The 21,717-nt window shown below is 47.2% G+C and overlaps 2 protein-coding genes across 10 annotated transcripts in view; one reads left to right on the forward strand and one right to left on the reverse strand.

The window, feature by feature from the left end:
* The window catches only part of KIF9 (kinesin family member 9), a 28,608-nt gene extending 8,992 nt beyond the window's left edge, over window positions 1-19,616 (reverse strand). For 2 of the 8 annotated variants that reach the window (XR_012672759.1, XM_075144384.1), the window contains exons 1-17: window positions 18,476-18,521; window positions 16,049-16,230; window positions 14,868-14,968; window positions 14,083-14,248; window positions 13,841-13,947; window positions 12,820-13,044; window positions 10,909-10,992; window positions 10,696-10,788; window positions 9,852-9,999; window positions 8,940-9,004; window positions 7,754-7,831; window positions 6,303-6,371; window positions 5,756-5,860; window positions 4,287-4,342; window positions 2,772-2,862; window positions 1,571-1,701; window positions 112-282 (exon numbers count right to left, since the gene is read on the reverse strand). Coding sequence is in view for 5 of the 8 variants with exons in the window: in XM_075144384.1 (XP_075000485.1) it covers window positions 112-282; window positions 1,571-1,701; window positions 2,772-2,862; window positions 4,287-4,342; window positions 5,756-5,860; window positions 6,303-6,371; window positions 7,754-7,831; window positions 8,940-9,004; window positions 9,852-9,999; window positions 10,696-10,788; window positions 10,909-10,992; window positions 12,820-13,044; window positions 13,841-13,947; window positions 14,083-14,248; window positions 14,868-14,968; window positions 16,049-16,073 (1,715 nt within the window). In the remaining 3 variants the exon portion in view is untranslated. Of the gene's footprint in view, window positions 1-111; window positions 283-1,570; window positions 1,702-2,771; window positions 2,863-4,286; window positions 4,343-5,755; window positions 5,861-6,302; window positions 6,372-7,753; window positions 7,832-8,939; window positions 9,005-9,851; window positions 10,000-10,567; window positions 10,789-10,908; window positions 10,993-12,819; window positions 13,045-13,840; window positions 13,948-14,082; window positions 14,249-14,867; window positions 14,969-16,048; window positions 16,231-18,475; window positions 18,528-19,520 lie in introns of those variants that run through there. The other 6 variants (XM_075144385.1, XM_075144386.1, XM_075144387.1 and 3 more) reach the window with 6 other exon arrangements.
* A 49-nt stretch (window positions 19,617-19,665) lies between these two features.
* The window catches only part of KLHL18 (kelch like family member 18), a 29,855-nt gene continuing 27,803 nt past the window's right edge, over window positions 19,666-21,717 (forward strand). Inside the window, exon 1 of one of the 2 annotated variants that reach the window (XM_075144389.1) lies at window positions 19,666-19,874. In XM_075144389.1, coding sequence (XP_075000490.1) covers window positions 19,734-19,874 — 141 coding nt within the window. In that variant the 5' untranslated portion in view covers window positions 19,666-19,733. The remainder of the gene's footprint in view (window positions 19,875-21,717) is intronic. The other variant, XM_075144390.1, reaches the window with a different exon arrangement.

Genomic DNA, 21,717 nt, shown 5'->3' on the forward strand with positions numbered 1-21,717 from the left:
TCTCATTTTTACTTTGAAGCAGGGAGTGGTACTAGGGGCACATAATGCAATCCCTCCAGTGTAAACCACCCTCTGGCAAAGGGGATATACTCCCCAACAGGGAAAGCTTACCTGGGCCGCTGGGAATCCTCCACGGGAGCTGGCTTTGAAAGCTCTGCATCAATATTTGCCGTATCCGGGTTCCTTGCATCCAGATCCTTGGTGGAAATTATTACCTGACTTTTTGATGGTAAAATACCATCCAGATCTCTCCCAGAAAGAGACCTCCTGATTCCTTCCTTCCTGACAGGGGGGAAAAGATGAACCAGAGTAATTTCTTCATAATAGGAAACTGGAACCAAAACATGCTGCAGGTGCTAGCTTTGCTGATTCAAAAACTAGCAGTCTGATGTTGCAGTGATATATCTACCGACAAGGAATAAGATCAGCCTTGTTCTTGCAAATCCTTACTTCCTAGAGTAGAGGGACTGCCTTTTTTAGCAAATACTACAGAACATAGCCCAGGCTGGACGAGCTCTCTTAGAAGGATCACAAGGACAACAGTCCCACCCCGTCTGGATTGAGGCACACCTGCAGACAAGGTAGCCTTCTTTACCTTCAGAGGAACCTGCAAAATGAATCCCCTAGGCTTTGATCTAACACCACATCTAAATCAAGCCCAGCTCCCTGTTCTTCTCCCTCAGCTCACCTCCACAAGCAACACCAGCTTTGTCTGCAGGGGATAGTGTGATTTGAAAGAGATATAGAAAAGTCCTTGCCAAATCTCCTTCCGTCTCCCTAAAAAAAGAACTGCACAGAGGAGTCCCCCGTGTCATGTGGATACTAAAGCCTTGGTGGTTCCCCTGCTCTCTAACACAAGGATTTTGGGAGGAACGAAGGAGATGCTCTCGGCCACAGAAGTAGTTGTAGAAACTGCCAATGCAGGGACCTCACTTCTATAAATTGAAGGATCTTTCTCTGCTCAGTACTGATTGCTGGTTCCCCCTTCCCTCTCAAAATCTCTTCTCCTTATCTGCTCCTCTGTCCACGAGCCCTTCTTCCCTTTCCACTTAGCAGATCTCCTTCTGCCTAACACTTTAAAGAAAAACTGCGGGTTTAACATGTCTTCTGACGCCATCACAGGACTGTTCCCCTGCCTGCGTTTCAACTCTCCACCTCCCTCGTCACAGGCTAACCCTGTCTGCGCTGACTGCAAGCTCTTCAGCTCAAAGCCTGTCCACCCTGTGTCCACAACTCACACCCTGCGCCGTGCTCCAAGGTCTTGGTTCATTCATAACAGATGGACAGACGAACTGTTCGCAGTAAATCTTCCCCACGATAAAGGTCTACCCTACCACAGGCTGTGCCTGCTGGCCACACGCATTCCCCTAACATTCTCCTGACGGCGTGGCTGGTGGCCATAAGGACACCACAGACCCTTCCAGCACTAGGCTGGAATGTCATCCTTGAGGAAACACAAAACTTCCGCACACCCGTTAAGCCAGCTCCATCTCTGCCTTCCTCTGTGGGCTGCCCATCATACCTTGACCAGATCCGGTCACTGATAGGATACATTATCATTACCACTCACTTGGGTTGCTCATTGCTTTTCCTGGATTTCTTCTTCCCACCACGTCTGGATGAAAAAGGAGCAGTTCTAGTCCCAAAATCCCGTCCATCCTCTTCCCGCACCAAATGGCCATCCATATCAACCACACCTGCCTGGAAACAGGAAGAAATAAAACACGGACCAGGAAGCATTACGTCTGTAGCTGTCTAGACCACAAAAGCTATGCAGCCCTTGCCCAGCAGCTAGTCCATCCTGTTGTACAATCTAATCCAGAAATCTGTATTCACTACCAAGTATTTCAGAGAAACACATCTATAAGAATGAAGTGTAAACTAAAATAGGGCCAAAATTATCCTCAAATTCATGTGCCAAATGTTTCAGCCACTTAGGGGGAGAATAACTTCGGTCACAGAAATAAAAGCACCCTCAGAAGTCTTCATTTAGTGAAGATACTTACGAGAATTATGTTTCCTATACTATTTCTCATATTGCTTCAACCATAAAACAGAGGGGCCATTAAGCGCTAAAATCTACCTAAATCAGGTTTCAGTTTTGTTTTCCACTTCTTTAAATAAAAACTTGAATAAGCCTGTTAAAGACCATGTGCTTCTCTGTTATACATATACTTTGCATTTTCTGTTGTGCCTTCCTTCCAAAAAATTCAAAGCATCTTCAGTTAAGCCACAGGACAAGTATATGACTCTGCATAACAGATGATGATTATTTTATCTGCTGTACTGGGTAAAACCAAGGAAATAACCACTTCAGAAAGAAAATATTTCACAGATGGAAATAAGTAATGAAAAATAGATTATAAACTGTAAGTTAGAGTCCACATCTGAATTTATGGCTTGCAAACATTTACTTCGCTCCAGAAATTATAAGGATTAAAAGGGGGACCTCAGCAGAGAAAGGTGATCTGACCCTGCCTTCTACAACTGATTCACAGGCAGGTCACCTTCTAGTTCATATTTTCTTCATTCCCATTTATTAAACTATTCTGTTCAGATAATGGGCCTAATCCTCTGCTGATATGAATGCTATTTTGTTAACTGGTGCACCTCTGCTCTGTGCAAGTTTTTTGACACACTCATCCCATTAACATTTCTGAGCTTCAGATTTCAATGGGGAAAAGTTGAGAACTTGAGGCAATTCAAGGCTCAGCAGCAAAGGAGCCAATTCTAAGATGGATTCTGGGCAGGGCTCAAGCAGCAGGCATTACCTTCTGAACAGCAGCAATAGCGGCAAAGTCATTTTTGTCTATCAGAGCATACTTGCTTCGTAATCTGGCCTCCACTTCATGCTCCTGTTGACTAGGGGAGAAAACAGCCCCTTACCATTGTGTTCAAGGAGGACTATTTCAGATGTCGAAACCTGTAATACCTGCCAATATCAGGTTTCCAAAGAAAACCATCTTTTACCTGTAAACTCATTCCAAAGCACCCCACCTCGCTCCTTCTATTCTTCCCCATAACTATTGTAACCTTGTTCCACTCTCTTCTTCCTTTCTTTTTCTATGATGTCCCTTTAGGCCTTTTAGATACAGAAGCTTTTTGATGGCTACTTTAATGCTTAGCAGAACCTTTTAATGGTCCAGATCAAATAATATTATATCTGTTCACTTCCATCACCTTACTTTAACCTAGTGATTTTCAAACTGAGTGATTTTTCAGTGAAAGGGAAAAAGTAAAGCATTGTCGGTAGGCTTAAATACATTATACAAGACTGAAAATCATTAGAGAATCTGCAAGTTAAAAAAAGGCTAAAGCCCACTGTTTCAGAAAAATAAAAGGAGTCCCAAGTTAAAAAATAATAATCAGGCAAAATTTTACCATGAAACCCATTTTGGTCTTGGATCCCAGCAAAGTCTGACTGCCCAGTCTGATGACAGACACCCGTGTTCACACAAGTTTCTCGAGAGCAGGCAGATTTTCTACAGCAATATCCCAACATCATTCTGGTGAGTAGCAACCTCTGTTGCCTAGCCAGACCATTGCTGCAAAGGCAGGTGGGGCAGGGAATGGGTGGGTTGCCCTAATACTCTTATTCTTCTTTTTTCTCTTCTATTTCATGACATGGAAGCTGCTTGTTCTCATTTTTAGGATTTTTTCCCAGCCTGTCATTCACCTTCCCTCCTTCAGCCCAAAAAACCACTTTCATCATCCACTGGTGACATTTTCAAAGAGCCACTTTCATGCTTTCTCCCATCCCACACCACACATCAGAGAGTGCCTCCCTGGAAATAGCCACCGAGCCTTCTTATCATGCTCCTCCAAATTGCTTTGTGACCTTCCTTTGCCATGATCCCTAAAAAAAAAGTAAAGCTGATGACTTTTAAATGCTGGTGTGGTGAGACCACTTCCTATCATCTCATCCTACAGAGTTTGATTTTTCTTTTGATCTGTTTGCAGACTGCCTTGCACTATGGCGATACGCTCCATCACCAGGGATCCTGCACAGTTTATGCTCAGTGATGGTATATTTGCCAAGCAGACTTTTTAACCAGTGAAGTTTACTATCAAGAGCCCTGGCACATGAGTTAGGAGCACTGGAAGGTTAGAGGCAATAGTTATCTTCTGCAAAGGCCGGCAGAATTTGTCCAGAATTGTGTTTTCAGTTATAAGTTATTCCCCGTACTTCATAATGATTCTTCACCAATGTCATGGTAAGTGTGATATCACAGACAAAAGTGCGGTGGAATTTCTAAACCTTACTGTGAAATGCATCAATTTCTTACCTTACAATCAGTTTGAACTGCTTAAATACCTCCTGGACTTGCCTGATGTTCACTATCTGAGGAAGAGATGTACACAGTGAAGATACAGGTGAGCATTTCTACGCTGTGGCCAGCTGTACTGATTCAAATATTTCAGATTGTGAGGATTCTGCTTTCCATTTGCTGGGTATCCACACTGCAGGAGAGTTACCTTTATCCTGCGCTTGAGAGTCAGACTGGAGGTGGATATATTGCGCACTCCATGGAGATTTTTAAAGAGAGAGGAATCTGATAGACTGTGGTAAATTCCATGGAGCGCACAGCTATCAAGGTAATGGCTTTTTTACAATAATTTTACAAATGACATAGATGGCATCTACTGACCTTGCAGATTATGATGCTACTTCTTTTTTCACTACTGCCCAAGACTGCCTGAGTACTTGGAACTGCCAGAGCACTATCTGTAGTCCTCTAACCCATGATAACAAATCAGTGCAGTCGAGCCATGCTGTTATCTCTGTTTTGGAGATGATGAACAGAGGCGTGGACAGATAAGTAATGGGCAGTCTGTAGCTGAGCAGGAATCTGCACTCAGCTCTCCCAAGGTCCAAGAGACTGGACCAAGCTGTGAAATGCACTATCTCTGTTCTCGACCCTCTTTCTAAAAGATTCTTCAGTGCCACTGAAGACATCCTTCCCTGTGTGAAACTCCTTAGTCCTTCTCTACCTTCCCTGCTCCACACCCACCCACCCCACATTTTGCGGGCCAGGTAAAACACACCTTCACGTAAGCCCTTATTCCGCTCCTCTCCTGCCTGCTGGAGGGAGGAAACAGGGACTTTGAGAGAAGATAACGATTACATGAAATGAGAGGGAGTGTCTCAAGTGTTTCGTTTAAACTAAAGGGTTATCTAACTGTTTGGAAAACAGTCTTCCAGCAACTTCTGCACTGTTGTCACAGTGGCTTCTGTTCACAACCAAACAAAACCTCACAGTAACTCCAAGTGTGCATGTATTACTTTCATTTTCTTGCATTTTGTTTGTTTTCCTGTTTGCCCCCACAGGAATATTTGCGTACGCAGGACTTTTGCTGTTTCTTTCCGCAATCATTTTGCAGTCAACAGGTAGTTTCAAGTTGAGAAACCCTGCCCTAATAAACCTGTCTCTAAGAGACTGAACATATTTTGGCAACACACCTTGCAAAGATTTAGTTTGACATTGGCAGGGCAAAATTTTTACACTAATTCTTTAAAGAAGTTCTAAATAAACCCATTCAAAGGGTTTCAGGACTGAGGAAAAGTCTCCTCAAGCTTCCAAAAAAGCAAAAATGGTTTGAAAACAAGGAGACATGCTAAAAAATTAAATTACAATTCTGTAGCACTTTTTGGGTTAAAGACAGCCTCTTCAGAAGCCATTTTCATTGCTTTTGTCTTGGAGTAAAATGGGATGGAAACAGTATACAAGTCCTTCTCCACTAGAAAGCTACTTACATCAATTTCATCAATGGCTCCGTTTAGGTATTTATGGACTTGAGACTTAATCTCTGCTATCTGGATGTCAGTCAGAGGGTCGTAAGTCACCAAAGAACGATTTACCTAAGAAAAAAGGTGAACAACTGAGTATCAGTGAATTACAAAAAGCTAAGCAAGTACTAAGGTGGCAAACACCTGACATCACTCTATTGTGCCCAGGGAAGCCTTATGTTTAATTTCTGATTGCCGCTTCTCATCCCATGTTGACAGGACATGGGACTTGGGAGCATGCTGAAATCAATGCACTCCCCTTCACATTTCAATCAAAGAAGAGAAGGGCTTCAAGAGTCTTGAAAAAACATCTACAGCGGATGGGGACTGAAGCTACAACACAGCCTCACTGCATGGGATCTTCAGAGCTTTGCCTAAACAGAAAGACAGTGCTCGGAGCAGAAGGAAGAATACAGTCACACTGGACACTGAGTTAACTGATCCTGCTGCAAAACAAAGGTCATGGCAAAGCCTTAACTAGGTCCCATCTAAGACGGTGCAGCCTATTCCTTACCAAGCTGTCATGCATGGCCAGTTCCTGCTTCAGAAGAATAATCTCCTTCTCCAAAGCCTTCACTGTCCCCTAACGGGAAAACAAAAGGGTGAGCAAATAACCAAACGCTATTGGGGAAAAAACTGCTGAAAAGCAGCATTAGTCTGGCTGCTAGAGAACATCACAGCTGTGTACCAGCTCCCCTAGGGTTTGCTGTCAGGTTTGCATCAGTGAAGTAGCGAGTCTGGAGATCACTTTGCCTTTGATTAGCTTCCAACAGGACAGCTTCTGTTGTGTCCTGGGTGTGCTGCCTGCAGAGTCAGCCTAAGCCGTCAAAAGAAGGACCACCTGTTTTTTAATTTGATGCTTTCCTGATCTGGTACTGTAGGGGCCATCAAGTTCTGGACTACGAGATATTATCTTGAAAGCAAAGAAGTATGCAGGTTTCCACTCTGACCCTTACTGAACTCAGTAGGAGTTCTGACATTGACTTTAATAGAGACGGGAGTCTCCTGTGGTGTATTTGATTGAATGTCTCCAGAACGTGGAATATCTTCAAGCATTCGCTATTTAGAATGTGTTTCCAGAACACGCGGGTACACAAATCTCCTTGGGATTCAGTCAGAACTGGATACTGAGCTGCTTTTTAAGTGGCCTGTTGAGCATCAAAGCACAACAGCTTCCTTAAACACTACTCTTTTGGCTACTCTTTTCCACTCCACAAATCTCAACACAAATGAAAGGGACTGAAGAGGAAAAGACAGTTTGTTGCACAGCTTCTTCTGGAAGCTGTTGGAGGAGACTCCCCAGCTGTTTCTCTGCTTGCCAGTGAGATCAGACTATGAAATACAGCAGGGTTCTCACACACCACATGTGTTACAGATCAGATAATTCTAAACTTGTTCTCTGGGCTATCAGTAATTCATAGCTCATTTACTGCTGCCAGCTCTGTTTCAGCTGTGAAAGTGCACTCAGGATATCTAAAATACTATCATCATTTTCTTTAAGTTATTTCCTTGTTTAAACAAGTTTTGTAATTGTGGCAAAAATGTTACGTTACTAGCAGCAACGGGGATAATGCTGTGTAAAGCTGCAGGTAGAACCGGAGATGATTTCCCCACATACCAGGGGAGTAGTCCACAACATAATATCTCTGTTAAGAGGTGAATCTTATCAGAAAAATTAAGGACTCTTATGTATGCAGTTGAAAGAATTACCACGTGTCAGGGAAGACATGACCATCTGCATGACTGTACCCTGTAGCATACCCAAGGTAACTGTAATTAAATACCAATGAAAAAAGTTTAACACTAATCCGTTTTATCACATACCTAAATTCAGCAAGTGTCAGCTTGGCTGATGAGTGGTAATTCATTAAACTATTGAATCTCCCTCTGGTTTTTAAGGTCATTATCCTAAATGTTAATGAACCTGAGAAAATATGCCTTCTTCCATTCCCCTTCTCTACATACCTCTCGGTCATACATCTCATTGATGACTGGCTCTGTTGTGATCCATTTCATTCTGGTAGCAAAACGAAGAGAAGACAACTGAAAAACATGGTTTTTAAGTAACTGAAAGAGATATTGGCAAAGATGTAATGTTCATAATCTGTTACTACTTATTCATATCAGATCCCAGAACAGAGAAATGCAAAAGCTATTTAACTGCAGGGAGCAGTACAGGATTTCTCAATCCAGGAGTGTATCTTCTAGTGCTCACTGGCTTCTATGTGATTAGCCGGCTTCAGACGATGTCTTTGTCTCCCTGTTCTGCATGTGGACAGCTCTTTGTGTACCAGAGCTGTGATCTCAAAAATACCCACTCCCATTTCTCATCAAAATAGCACTTACACCCTAAAAACTCCAAATCACACATCAATGGCCTTCAAGCTTAATTCCTGCAACTGTGGTCTCTTGAGAGCAAGCCCCTGCAGCATGAAAATCCTCCTCTTGATGCAAAGTATAGCAGCTATTTCCTCAGTAATATCACATGTTTCTAGGCGCTATCAGAACACAAACAGGAGATGATAAAAACAACACACTGCTTTGAAGACAACTGCATAAAAGGTGTCTGTGTTTACATTTTTTTGCTACGTAAAATTTTCTTGGCAAAGAGCAAAGTGATTCCCTTCACTGTGTTACAGATGTGGTTAAGTTGATTCAGTTCACACAGTAAGACTTTCACCAATTTCATTATTTCACAGCTTAAAAAAATCTTACTGTTAGGAGGTCACTCCTGATTCCTGAACCAGTTGAAAGCCAGCTCAGCTCTGATGTGAACTGGTGCAATTCCATCGACCTCATTATGCGATGTACCATTCAAACACCTTCATAGATTGAACCAACAATAATAATTAACACTATCCAGTGTGCTTAGATTTTAGCTCCTTGTGCCTGCTCTATTTCGAGCTCTTGTTTTCCCCCTGGGCCAGTTACCACTCGACTGTTTGCATCACAAAGCAGATTGGCCAGAGCAATCTGTTTTCTGAGCCTTGGAGATAAGATGAGCTATCCAATGTTTGAGATGAATTAGACAGGATGTTTCTCTGGGACTCCTGCCATAACCCTCCAGAGACTACTCTTTAAAGCTAGCTATGGCCAATTGCAACAGTAGCAGGAACAAGACTTTAATTCTGCAGAAACCAGTTCAACTTACAGTCTCTTCCACATGCACAGCTTCCCCACAGATATTTGCCACTAGGACAGTATTGCAGTTTCCCCCTGGGAAAAAATAATTTTAAAAAAAAGCAAATAATATAATTTGGGGGTTTTTGTTGCTTCCTTTTCTGGAATGTATTGTATTATGTGCTGACTAAAATAGAGAAAAAGAAGCAACAAAGAACACAGCCAGTTTGTAACTGTCCCTCTGAAGTTCCCATGGGTACAGAAACACAGTAGCACAGAATGACTTAAGAATAAAGGTAAAATGTGTTTCTCATGTGGTGATGATGCAGTAAGAAAATGGGAATACAAACTGTGAAAGCCTGAAATCCGGAAAACCGGAACAGAGGATTTTAAAAGCCCTTGGCCTAAATCTAATAGCAGGGAACCTGGCAGGACACAGTCACTACCTTTTCTAAAAGCAACACAAGACTTGTGCTCAGAAGGCCTCAAACGTCACTCTCATTTCTGATGACTTCGGTTACTCCACAGAAATGTCTACAGCCCGTTTTCAGCTGCTTTCCCTCCCATGTCTCCAGCCTGCATTCCAAGAGCATAAGCTTCCCTGTGGATGCACGATGCACCACAGCTTTGGGTTTATCACCTGTAGCCTGATGCTAAAGCAGGAGCATCTGAAAAGGCTTGTAACATGCTGGGGGTTATTTCTGGTGGTAGTTTTTTAAAGTATTCTAACTAAGGTTTTGTGAATTTCTACTGCTTTGATCAGTGTGGGCTTTGTACTGCCTCCTGCGCCTGCCGTTTTATTTGATGAGGAAAACCAGACATCCTTTGAATAATGGATTAGTTCCATGTGTTTATATGTTATGGCCTTAGGACTTGCTATGCTCATTGAAACAACACCGTTTTCTAGGAACTATTTGGGGCTGTGGTAATGCCCAGCTCTTACCTAGCGAGTCCTTGAGAACGTGAGTGAGCTTGCTCTGCCGGAAGGGGATGTGGTCCCTCTTAGGATCAGACAGGGCAATGATGATTTGCTCGAGGAAGGACAGAGACTTGTTGATGTACGTGGCTTCTTTCAGAACCTGTCCTTCAGACTGTAACGAAGATCAAAAGGCAAAGCTTCCACAAGATGTTATTTCTGGGCGAATCGCAGAAGACAGCATATTCCTTACTGAGGGTACAACTCTGCTTGACTGAGAGGGTAAGGGGTTCAGACCCAACAAATTTGTGATCTAGAGCTTTCTTTAGTTTGAAAACAAGTTTTCAGAGACCTCAGGTTTTCATTACAAGTCTACCAGGACCACTGGCTTTCCTTCCCAAAGGGTAAACTACGTATTTGTCACAGGGCTGATGCGATTTCTATTCTGATCAATACAGAATGTCACATGGGACCTGAGGAGCTTTCAGTTGTTGAGCCCTAATGCTCTAAGAAAGTTTCAAGTTTGCCTGCTGTGACCAGAAGCGGGGGATTTGCACCGTCACTCATGGAATAAAGAGGAAAATCAGAGGTTCTTTGAGAAATTATAGGCTCAAATTAACTAACGGAGTCTGGGTCAGGTTGGAAGGCACGTGCAGGGTGGGAGTCACATACACGTGGACTTAGAAACGACACAGAGCAGCTGCAAACAACTGAGCACCCTCTGATGTGTTCATGTGACTTACAATTTGTCACAGTTTCTCCTATTTATCACAGGCTGAATTCTGTTGTGGGGAAAACCTGTAATTTCACCTCCACCGTGTTGATTACTGGACTCTTCACCATGGACTGAAATATTTCTTCCATTACTTACTCCAGTCTTGCTCAGTCTCTCTGAGCCTGCCAGATCTATTAAGTTGATTTTAGAGTTAATGCATCTGACATCTGAGAAAACTCTGAAACGAGACTGAGGGAGAAAAGAGTATAAACTGTACTGAACAGTAGACAAAACTGAAATACAGTAAAAACCAGAGATGTAAAGATCCTCAGCCATTTGAGTCCCTAGAAAAACTGCTGGAGCTCTTACCTCAATATAAATAGTAAAGATGCAATGGGATCTGGATGAATTCTTATTCAGTGTGTGCTCTGCTATCACCCTGTTGGTCTCGCCCTGCAAATGAAGTAAAAATTGAAGACACTGTTTTTAAGCTTCTGCATTGGTAGAATAAAAGGAAATCAGAAATCCACACAGTTAAATAAACAGTGGTTCAATATTCACTCTGCAGAGCCTGTAACACCGATCAGTTGGTTACAGCAGTCAGAGCAGGAGCTCACCGTATTTGCCTCGCTTTCTTACTCAGAGGCCTCCCAGGCCTCTCAAAGCATTTCACGGTGCGGCTGGTAAAGGTCACTGTTTACTGTAATAATGCCTTTTACTGGAGACCACATTATCTGCATTTGCACTTTCAAGGCTCAGCTCACAGATCTGTGGCTTTTTGGGGACCAGTCAGGCAAGCCTTGTTCAGAGGCGATCCCTCCCTGGCTGTTTCAGTTTCTTGATGACTAGAAAACCAAAGAGCTCCCCAAGCTTTAAATGTCATGGAAAACTCACACATACATGATAGCCACGAATTCGTAATGCCTACTTACAGGAAAAGAAAGCAACATTGAAAATGATGTTGCAACTGCTTGTTAGGAGTGCCAGTCTATCACAGAGCTGCGCTGCCAGGCTGGCGAGGCAGAAAAGGAAACGGAAGGCTCTGCAGCATGGAAATGCACTTGCCCACAGGTTCCGCAGCCGACTGGTCTGCTGGGTCTCAAAGGACAACGACCTTTGAGAGCTGGAAGGTCAGTGACTGGCTCCACGCTAGGGAGTGTAAATCCAAGAGCAAGCATGAAGGTGAAGATCTCTAGGTAAATACTATCACCCCCACTCCTCAGACGAAGAGTCACAGCGTAGTGGGCAGCCTCCTCAAAGCCTGGAGCTTTCTCTGTGAACCTCGAACCACAGGCAGAACTCATCTAAGGACCTGAACGGATCCCCAGGCATCACTTGCACTTCTTGTGTCAACAGATCTCAAGTTAAGCTGCATTATCATCATCCTGCTACTCTTTAAAAAGAAAATGGGAGCTTCTAAGAATCACAGAGGCTGGCTTAGGACACCACAGTCTCATTATTAAAAAGGCAAGCCAAAGATTTTAAGGACACCAGATAGCTCCTGGTAAGAATACACTTCCTGCATACAGAAACAATTATTTATTCATGTTTTCCATGGACTAAAGCACCCACAAGTAAAAAAAGGATGCAGACATAAGTAAGCAAACTCCCTTCACAAAGCTAACCCATTGTGTGAACATCCCTGCTGTAGAATCTGACTAATGGTACCTGTGCCGTGACCATCCCAAACTATCTGCCAAAGACGTGACTGGTAAGACTCTTTTCTTGGAGTATTGACGTAGCTAGGACAGGCAGGTGTGTTTTTCAGGAAGAAACTCCAGTGTAGGTCAGCTGATGGGTCTAAAAGGATCCCAAATATCGTACACTTTGTACTAAGTCACTCACTGACACTCTTACGTGTTGATCAGCGTAATGAAAACAAGTCTTTTTGGCTGTCTGGGATCTCGGTCTGCTGAAGGGGCCAGTGAGGTGGCCGGTGAGAGAAGCATTTTGAAGTGAAGGCAGATTCTGTGGCTGCCTTCACTATTTTGGTGCTGCCTGGAATCTCCAATGCTACTACGTTCTGTGGCCTCACCCCAACAGATTTCCTCCACCACTTGGCTTGCTCTGGCGTACACTAAAAACAGGGTTTCTCCATGGAGATCTTCCAGAATCTCTGTGCCAGGGACATTTTCCTTGCAAGAACAAGAGTTACCAATTTTACCCACAATAAAGAGAACAAAGAGGGTTGAACCCCCCTCCAGATATCCTGGCCACCCACCTCCTGCTAAGCAAATAAATATAAGAATCAGATGAAGTGTAATATTTGTTTTTTCTTGCCTCAAAAAGGAGATTTAGAGCATCCTCCTCATGGCTAACTGAATGTATAGATAAACCCTTCACATAAACACCCTGTGGGCAATCCACTACAGCCATCTGCACGTCGCTGGTCCCATTGCTTGTCATGGTGGACAGAAGGTCAAACAAGGTCTCGTTGTAGATTTCCAGGTAGGATATTCGGACAGTGACGAATGGATCAACGGAATGTGCAGTCGCTTTGAAGATCTATACAAAGACAAAGAGTTTGTCAGTGGCGGTGCTAGTTCACAAACAGAATTATCAGCTATTTATGGCTTTCCAGAGAAGCTCTTTGTAACTTTCCGAACAGCTAAAAGTGGATCTGCGTGCATGTAGCTAATCCTGCACTGTGGTTGCCTGAGGGCTGACAGGGCTAAGTCAACAGCTTTAATATGATTTCTCAAAATTATAGTTTTGAAAACAACACTTTTGAAGGCCTGCTTACATTTGGGAAGCAGCAAATACCTTATGCGAGCTAGTAGAATTAAATAGGAACAACCTCTGCAAATGACAATAAAGCGTAACTACAGAATTCCTCCCATCTTTGTTTCAGGTTGCGTGCATTATGTCAGCCCCACACCGTGCGTATCAGCTTCTCTGTGGGAGTGGAGAGCATTCTGCAGTATCGCTGCCTAAAGATAAGCAGACCTGCCCCCTCAGAGCAGGGGTAAACGTGTGCCGCTGGACAGGGACGTGCGGCAGCGGGACCGACAACCAGCGCGTTTCAAACCAACACCGTCCCAATGCTCTGAAACGTCACCGTTATCAGTGCACAAGGTCACGGTGTAGTAAAACAAAAGTACAAAGTAACTATGTTTTACAGGCTCCTTTATTTCTTTAATGATCATCATCTAGATACAACGGGAAAAAAAAAGGACTGGTGGAGATAAAAACATAAAACATATCCAACACGTTAAAACACTTCTATGAGTATCAGCAAGAGCTGATACAAGAGATGTCCTTGTTATTTCTTCCAGCCTCTTTTCCCATGCAGATCCAGTACCTGCTGTATAGCTCGGGGTATGATTCCTCGATGCTTGTACTCGGCAGTTGTTCCCGTCATCGTGTAAGTCTTACCAGCCCCCGTTTGCCCATAGCACATGATCGTGCCTGGAAAAGATTCAGACGCAGAAGAATAAACCCAGGAGGGAACCTCTGCATTTCTCAAATGGAACATCAAAAGGATCTCTCCCTCAGATCAAATCTCCACTTATTGTCAAAATAATAAAAATAGCAACAAATTACCATTATAGCCAATTAAAGCTTCGGACACCAATTTCTTAGCCACAGTCTCATAAGCCAGTTCCTGGGAGGTATTGTGAAGGACGCCATCCAGCCTAAAGCACCAGTCAGTCTGCCTGTTATTCACAACTCCTTTCTTGGCATCTTTTTTGATGTATATATCTATGCTCTGCAACCCAAAAAGAGATGAAGATAACTTCAATAGCCATGAAGAGTTTCAGCAGTTATTGTCTGGAAAAAAAATACCCACTGAAGACCTGAAGATAAGTAGAAAACGGAGCACAAATAATAGTATTGTTTTACTGACCTGGATGGTATTTTCTGGTAATAGATACCCTAAAAAAAGGAAATGTGGCTAAGCTCATCTGTTTACCTTTCAGTGATGTGTCTGGTTTTGTGTCCCAGGGAAATTATTAGTTAAGCAAGAGAAGGTGAAGGGAGGAACTTGCGTCAGGGGGGATAGAAATAGACTGTACCACGGGAAGAGCTCTTAGGTTGGAATTGTGGTTACCACTGGGAATTCCTCAAGGATCAGTCAGAGTCCCAGTCCTTTTGAGAGTTTTCTCTAGTGACTGTATCACAGGAAGTATGTTTCCCATAGTCACACTTGCTGATACAAAATCATGAGCCACTGTCAGCGCAGAGGAGAACAGCAAGCAGGAACACATGAATCAACATGCACCAAAATGTTATGCATGGCCTTAAGGAATGGAAGAATTCTGCATTTCTGCGGGCAAAACTGAAATCAAATTCCAAACCTTTCACACTTGCAATCTCTTTTTCTCTACCTTGTTGTCTGGCCCAAACTTGATCACATCTTGAGCAAAATTGGCTGTTGGCTTGACTCGCACAAATGTATGGACTCTCTTTTCTACTGCATCCATTCTAACTAGAGAGGGAAAAAAAGGAAAAATCAACAACGTTGCATTCCCTAAAATGAAACGTAATGTTATTTGTCACGAAAAGGCAAGCTACAGAGTAGTGAAGTTTAAAAATAAAGTGTTGACAAATGTTCAGCTGCAGTTTCTATTCTTTATTAAAAGCAACTGTGGGCAAACAGTTGCTGAAAATTCTTTCCAGCGTTGTTCTGCTCAGAAAAGTGAGCATGTAAGAAGAGAAGGGTCTTACTGATCATGATTTTCTCTTGTGTATCAGGCACGTTAGTGTTTGACAACACAAGCTTTTCTTCCTCTTGGCCTTGCAAAGTAAAATAATTGCAGGAATATGAGATGGATTTTCTTTTGTCTCGTGTTTTCTGTGTGTGAAGGCACACACAGCCTCCTGTTTTGTAATGTCAGTTCACCCAGAACTGTGTTTCCAGCTTCTGAGGCTTTAAGTAAGAAGTGTTATAGATGAAACCAAGCCTAAAGGAGCTCAACAGCACTGCAAAGTGCCGTGCAGCCCCTTGGTATGCCAACATTTCCAACACTGAGCAGCAATTACCTTGTTTACAGTCTGTATTGAACATGTATTTCTCATACCTTTGTAACTCCTTCCTCATACTGATACACAAAAATATTTTAAAGTTCCTCATGAAGACCTGATCTTAAAGTTTCCAGAAGAAAAAAAGTCATGTGCCCGACAACTCCTGGTGAAATTCTTGTGTTGCTCTTCTGGTCAATGCGAATTCAGCAAGTGGCTGTCAATATCCAGCAAGGCTGGAGGATCTGCTGACTAAAATCCACCAGAGAAGGGCTCAGGGGATACATCCAGCTGGTAAAGCCCCACCTGAGAAACATGCACTGAGTATTTTTAAATCCCTGGAACATGCAGATCCTATGTTTTCTCTTGACTGTTTCCTACAGACAGCTTGTGCTCAATAGTTGTGTAATATCTATCTTCTAGTTTCAGACAAAATCTTTTGTATTTCCTGTATATTAAGTATTTTTATTTGTGATCTCTCCATCGCCTTATCTGCTGTGACTGCTCTAAAAAGAAATGTAGAGATGTGAGCTGAACCAAGACTTGCCTTTATTTAAAACAGAGGTGAGCATCTGAATGACTACCTGGTAAAGGTACCGTGGGCGCCTTGTCCTCTTCCTAGGCTGCCGCAGCGATGCCAACACAATGCCCGCTCTAGAATCCAAAACGGTGCTAGGTTACCGTCACCATAATTTCTTCAATACTGGATATGGTCTTCAAATAAATGATCTGTGAAAATAGACAGTGATAAAGAAGTGCACAGATGTCACTATAAAGATTCCCACTAAGTGACACGCAGAGAAAGCTGCCAAAATATTTGCCGGCACTGCATAAGTAGAGGCAGGAGCAGCACAGGTACATGCGAAATGGAAACAGACACGGAGTTTTAAAGTTGGTAACCAGCGTGGAAATGCTACTCATCTGGTTATCGGGATAGCTAGAGATCACAAAACTCTGCTACACAAACATAACCCCGTATTGGAGGGGTATGTGCTTTACTTAGAATCATTTCGACTGGAAAAGACCCATCGAGTCCAACCGTTAACCTAATTTCTGCAAAGCTGCAGCAAGAAGCACAGCAGGAAAAAGAAGCACGGGAAAATTTTAGGCAAAATCTCTAATACGAATCAGAGAGGGACAGAACAAATTCAGAACGAGTGGGATTTTCCTCGCTGCAACAATGCCCGTTGTTTGGCGTTAGGACAAAAGCAATTCCTCTTGGAAGTACTTACGAACATTAGAAGATGGGAAGGAAACAGGGAGACACCTCTCTGGCAGACTCCTGACCAAGAGCATAGAGACCAAAAGCTCTCCAGCTCATTAGCAATACCCCAAGAATCCAACCAATCTCATTATTAATTGGGTTTTTGTCTGCAGTGGAATTTTTATTGAGGCACTATGAAGAAAATGACATGTTTATTGGTCAGCTAACCAAAAATGTTTCTGGCTGTTTCACCACTCAGTCATCCTCCCTCAGTTCAAACAATAAATGTTGAAAGGAGAAGGGCGAGACTTGCCATTACCTTCGCTCATCCCTCAGCACCCGTAACATGAACCAAGCAAGCAAAGCAAATCACAATTCACAACTCGGGCCGTTGGTTTTGAAGCTCTGTATGACAAGGTGCCAAACCCAAGTTCCTTGGTCCCTCCTTATACAGCAGATGAAGCCAGCAGGACTCCCCCCTTAGTTAGTCTCAAGACTAACGGACTATTTATGCTCGGAATTAACGGAAACACAGTTATCTCTGCAATGGAGGCAGATGCCAACATGCCTACAAAGACTGCTGCCGAAGGGAAATTTTAGATTGGGATTTTGGGGCTGATTGGCACAGAAACGTGTACGCAGAGCAGTGAAGTGTGCTTTTCGGTTCTGCTTGAGACACCTGAGCTTGTCCACCACGGTCGGACAAAAGCTTGGACCAAATCATAGAATCATAGAAGAGAATCACAGAAAGGTTTGGGTTGGAAAGGACCTTTCAAGGTCATCTAGTGCAACCCCCCTGCAGTGGGCAGGGACATCTTCAACCAGATTTCCCCCTGTGCTGGGCACTGGTGAGGCCACACCTCAAATACTATGTTCAGTTTTGGGCCCCCCACCACAAGAAGGACATGGAGGTGCTGGAGCGTGTCCAGAGGAGGGCAACGAAGCTGGTGAAGGGCCTGGAGCACAAGTCTGATGGGGAGCGGCTGAGGGAACTGGGGGTGTTCAGCCTGGAGAAGAGGAGGCTGAGGGGAGACCTCATCGCTCTCCACAACTACCTGAAGGGAGGTTGTAGCGAGGTGGGGGTCGGTCTCTTCTGCCAAGTAACAGCGATAGGACGAGAGGAAACGGCCTCAAGTTGCACCAGGGGAGGTTTAGATTGGACATTAGGAGAAATTTCTTCACCAAAAGGGTTGTCAAGCACTGGAACAGGCTGCCCAGGGCAGTGGTGGAGTCACCATCCCTGGGGGTATTTAAAAGACGTGTAGATGTGGTGCTTAGGGACATGGTGTAGTGGGCATGGTGGTGTTGGGTTGATGGTTGGACTCAATGATCTTAGAGGTCTTTTCCAACCTTAATGATTCTGTGATTCTAGATCAGGTTGCTCAGAGCCCCGTCCAACCTGACCTTGAACGTTCCCAGGGATGGGGCACCTACCACCTCTCTGGGCAACCTGTGCCAGTATCACACCACCCTCACAGTAAAGAATTTCTTCCTTATATCTAGTCTGAATCTACCCTCTTTCAGTTTAAAACCCTTCCCCCTTGTCCTAAACACAAGAGGCAAACTGGGGAGGCAAAGCTGCTTTGGGGAGGTGACCATGAGGCAGCCCCTAGAATTCAAACTCCAGTGATGCTTTGAGAGTTGAATCCACCCAGTTGGACACCAAAAGTTTGGCCCAGCACCCCAGGCCATCTGCACGCCCAGGGCACAGTCCTCAGCTGGGCCACCTCCGCCCCAAGGAGAACAGGGGAGAGAACAGCCCCAAATTACCTTCTACCTTCCCAGCTGAGTGCAAATCAGAGAGTGCGGCTGGTGCGGGGGCCTAGGAGAGATGACAGAAGAGGTGCGATGCGGGCGTGAGGATGGCCGGGATAACAGGGAACACAGGGAGTGCTGCGGACAGCCATGCCCACAGCCCCGCTTGCTGGGGACAAGGGCAAAGGAGGGTGATCTGAGAGGGGGCTGGGGTGGAGGGGGGCTGTGGGGACAGGGAAAGGATCACCCGTGTTTTAGCAAACTGGGGCGGAGGGGTGTGGAAATGGTGGGGAGACAAGGCCTGAGGAGGGAAACAACGTCTTGAGGAGGTGAGGCTGGTGGGGGGGCAAGGGGGAGAGCGAGGCCTACGGAGACGTTGCCTGAGGTGGGGGCAACAAAGCCTGGGGAGGAGGGGACGAGACCCTGAGGAGGGAGACAAGACCTGGAGGAGGGGGACGAGACCTGGAGGAGGGGGACGAGACCTGGAGGAGGGGGACGAGGCCTTGAGGAGGGGACGAGGCCTTGAGGAGGGAGACGAGGCCTTGAGGAGGGGGACGAGATCCTGAGGAGGGGGACGAGACCTGGAGGAGGGGGACGAGACCTGGAGGAGGGGGACGAGGCCTTGAGGAGGGGGACGAGGCCTTGAGGAGGGGGATGAGGCCTTGAGGAGGGGGACGAGGCCCTGAGGAGGGCACGAGACCCTGAGGAGGGCACGAGACCCTGAGGAGGGCGATAAGGCCTGGAGGAGAGGGATGAGACCTGGAGGAGGGGATCGAAGCCTTGAGGAGGGGGACAAGACCCTGAGGGGGACAAGACCCTGAGGAGGGGAACGAGACCCTAAGGAGGGGGCGAGACCCTGAGGAGGGGGCGAGGCCTCGAGGAGGGGAACAAGGTCTTGAGGAGGGGACGAGGTTTTGAGGAGGGGACGAGGCCTTGAGGAGGGGTACAAAGCCTGCGGGGCTGATGAGGCCTGTGGGGACAACACCGGGGGAGGCGGGTGACGACAAGGGGCGCCCTGAGGAAGGGGCGACCCCCAGGGGCAGCCCCCGCCCTCACCTACCTGCACCCCCTCCTCAGCCGGGCCCGGGGCGAGGGGAAGCCGCGGCGGCCCTCGGGGCTGTGTACGCCGTTGCCATGGCACCCGCCACTTCCGTCCTCCCCCGGAAGTGGAGGGTGGCGGAAGTAGGGGGGGGTGCCGCGCTACGGCGGCCGGGCGGGGACAAGACGCGGGGGAGGCGAAGCGAGGCGGTGCGCGGCGGGAGCGGCCGGGAAGATGCTGGAGGCGGCGGCGGCCGAGCCGGAGCTGGACCCCGAGGACCTGGTGCACTTCTCGGTGGGCGACCTGCCCAGCCGCGGCTACGGCGTGATGGGCGAGATCCGGCGGCAGGGCAAGCTCTGCGACGTGACCCTCAAGGTGCGGCCGGGCCCGGGGGGAGCTGGGGGACCCCGGCTCGTGGGCTGAGGGACCCCCCCCGGTCCCTTTGCCGGGGAGAAGGAGGCAGCTGGGGTCCCCTCGGGTGCCTGTGGTGGGGGCCCCTTTGTTGGAGGGCAGGAGCGGGGGAGCTGAGGGGTCCCCCCAGCCCCTTTGGTGGGGTGAAGGGGGAGCTGAGGGCCCCTTTGTTGGGGGGCAGGAGGAGAGGAGCTGAGGGCTCCCCTCAGCCCCTTTGGTGAGGTGAAGGGGGAGCTGAGGGCCCCTTTGTTGGGGGGCAGGAGGGGGGGAGCTGAGGGCCCCCCTCAGCCCCTTTGGTGAGGTGAAGGGGGAGCTGAGGGCCCCTTTGTTGGGGGGCTGGGGGGGAGCTGAGGGCCGCTTTGTTGGGGGGCAGGAGGGGGGGAGCTGAGGGCTCCCCTCAGCCCCTTTGGTGAGGCGAAGGGGGAGCTGAGGGCCGCTTTGTTGGGGGGCAGGAGGGGGGGAGCTGAGGGCCCCCCTCAGCCCCTTTGGTGGGGTGAAGGGGGAGCTGAGGGCCCCTTTGTTGGGGGGCAGGAGGGGGGGAGCTGAGGGCCGCTTTGTTGGGGGGCAGGAGGGGGGGAGCTGAGGGCTCCCCTCAGCCCCTTTGGTGAGGTGAAGGGGGAGCTGAGGGCCCCTTTGTTGGGGGGCAGGAGGGGGGGAGCTGAGGGCCCCCCTCAGCCCCTTTGGTGAGGTGAAGGGGGAGCTGAGGGCCCCTTTGTTGGGGGGCTGGGGGGGAGCTGAGGGCCGCTTTGTTGGGGGGCAGGAGGGGGGGAGCTGAGGGCCCCCCTCAGCCCCTTTGGTGAGGCGAAGGGGGAGCTGAGGGCCGCTTTGTTGGGGGGCAGGAGGGGGGGAGCTGAGGGCCCCCCTCAGCCCCTTTGGTGAGGTGAAGGGGGAGCTGAGGGCCCCTTTGTTGGGGGGCTGGGGGGGAGCTGAGGGCTGCTTTGTTGGGGGGCAGGAGGGGGGGAGCTGAGGGCCCCCCTCAGCCCCTTTGGTGGGGTGAAGGGGGAGCTGAGGGTCCCCCCTTCTCAAGGCTTTTGGCAGCAGAGAAGAGCGGTGCTGAGCACCCCCCCCCCCAGTCCCCTTGGGGCGGTATCAGGGGGTTGTTGGGCCTCCCCAGCCCCGGGGGGGGGGGGGGCTCTGTGAGGGCCCCTGGGGGTGAGGGGGGTGCTGAGCACCTCCAGCCCAGGGTGGGTGCAGGGACGTGCCAGTGACACTCCGTCCCCAGCATGGTGCCTCACCCCAGGCACAGGGTGGGAGATGGAGCTTCTGTCTCCCTTGGAGCCGTTGTGGTTTTTCCAGCAGCCAGGCAGAGCAATTCAATAAAATACCTTGTTTTGGGAGGAAACAGGGCACCCCAGACCCCCGCCACGTTTCGGTGGCGGTCCCGGCACTGAGGACTGGTTTGGGAGGTCACACAATGGATGGGATTGGTGCGAGTTTATGGACCAACCTCTGCTCCGACCCATGGGAGAAGAGTCCTTTTCCCTAGGAAACCTTTATCTTTTAAGAACATCGCTTTCTTACATCAAAGAAATAATCTATAACCTTGGTAAATCCTCAGGGTTGTGTTCCTGGCGCTGCAGGGGTGGGCTGTAAGGGCTCTGAGAGTGGCCAGCGCCGGGCAGGAGATGCTGGAGTCCTTCGGACCGGGAGCTCACGGGCAGAGGAGTTTGTTGTGGGGTGGATGCGACGTGCAACTCCTAGGATTGATTGAGTCATTCCAGAATTAACTCTCAAGTTTAATTAAATGTGAACGTGTTTCCCAGCCTACTCATGCTGAAACTTTTCGCCTACCTCCCGCTGCCGAAGA

This window comes from Calonectris borealis, chromosome 2, assembly GCF_964195595.1.
Source record: "Calonectris borealis chromosome 2, bCalBor7.hap1.2, whole genome shotgun sequence".
NCBI lineage: Eukaryota > Metazoa > Chordata > Aves > Procellariiformes > Procellariidae > Calonectris > Calonectris borealis.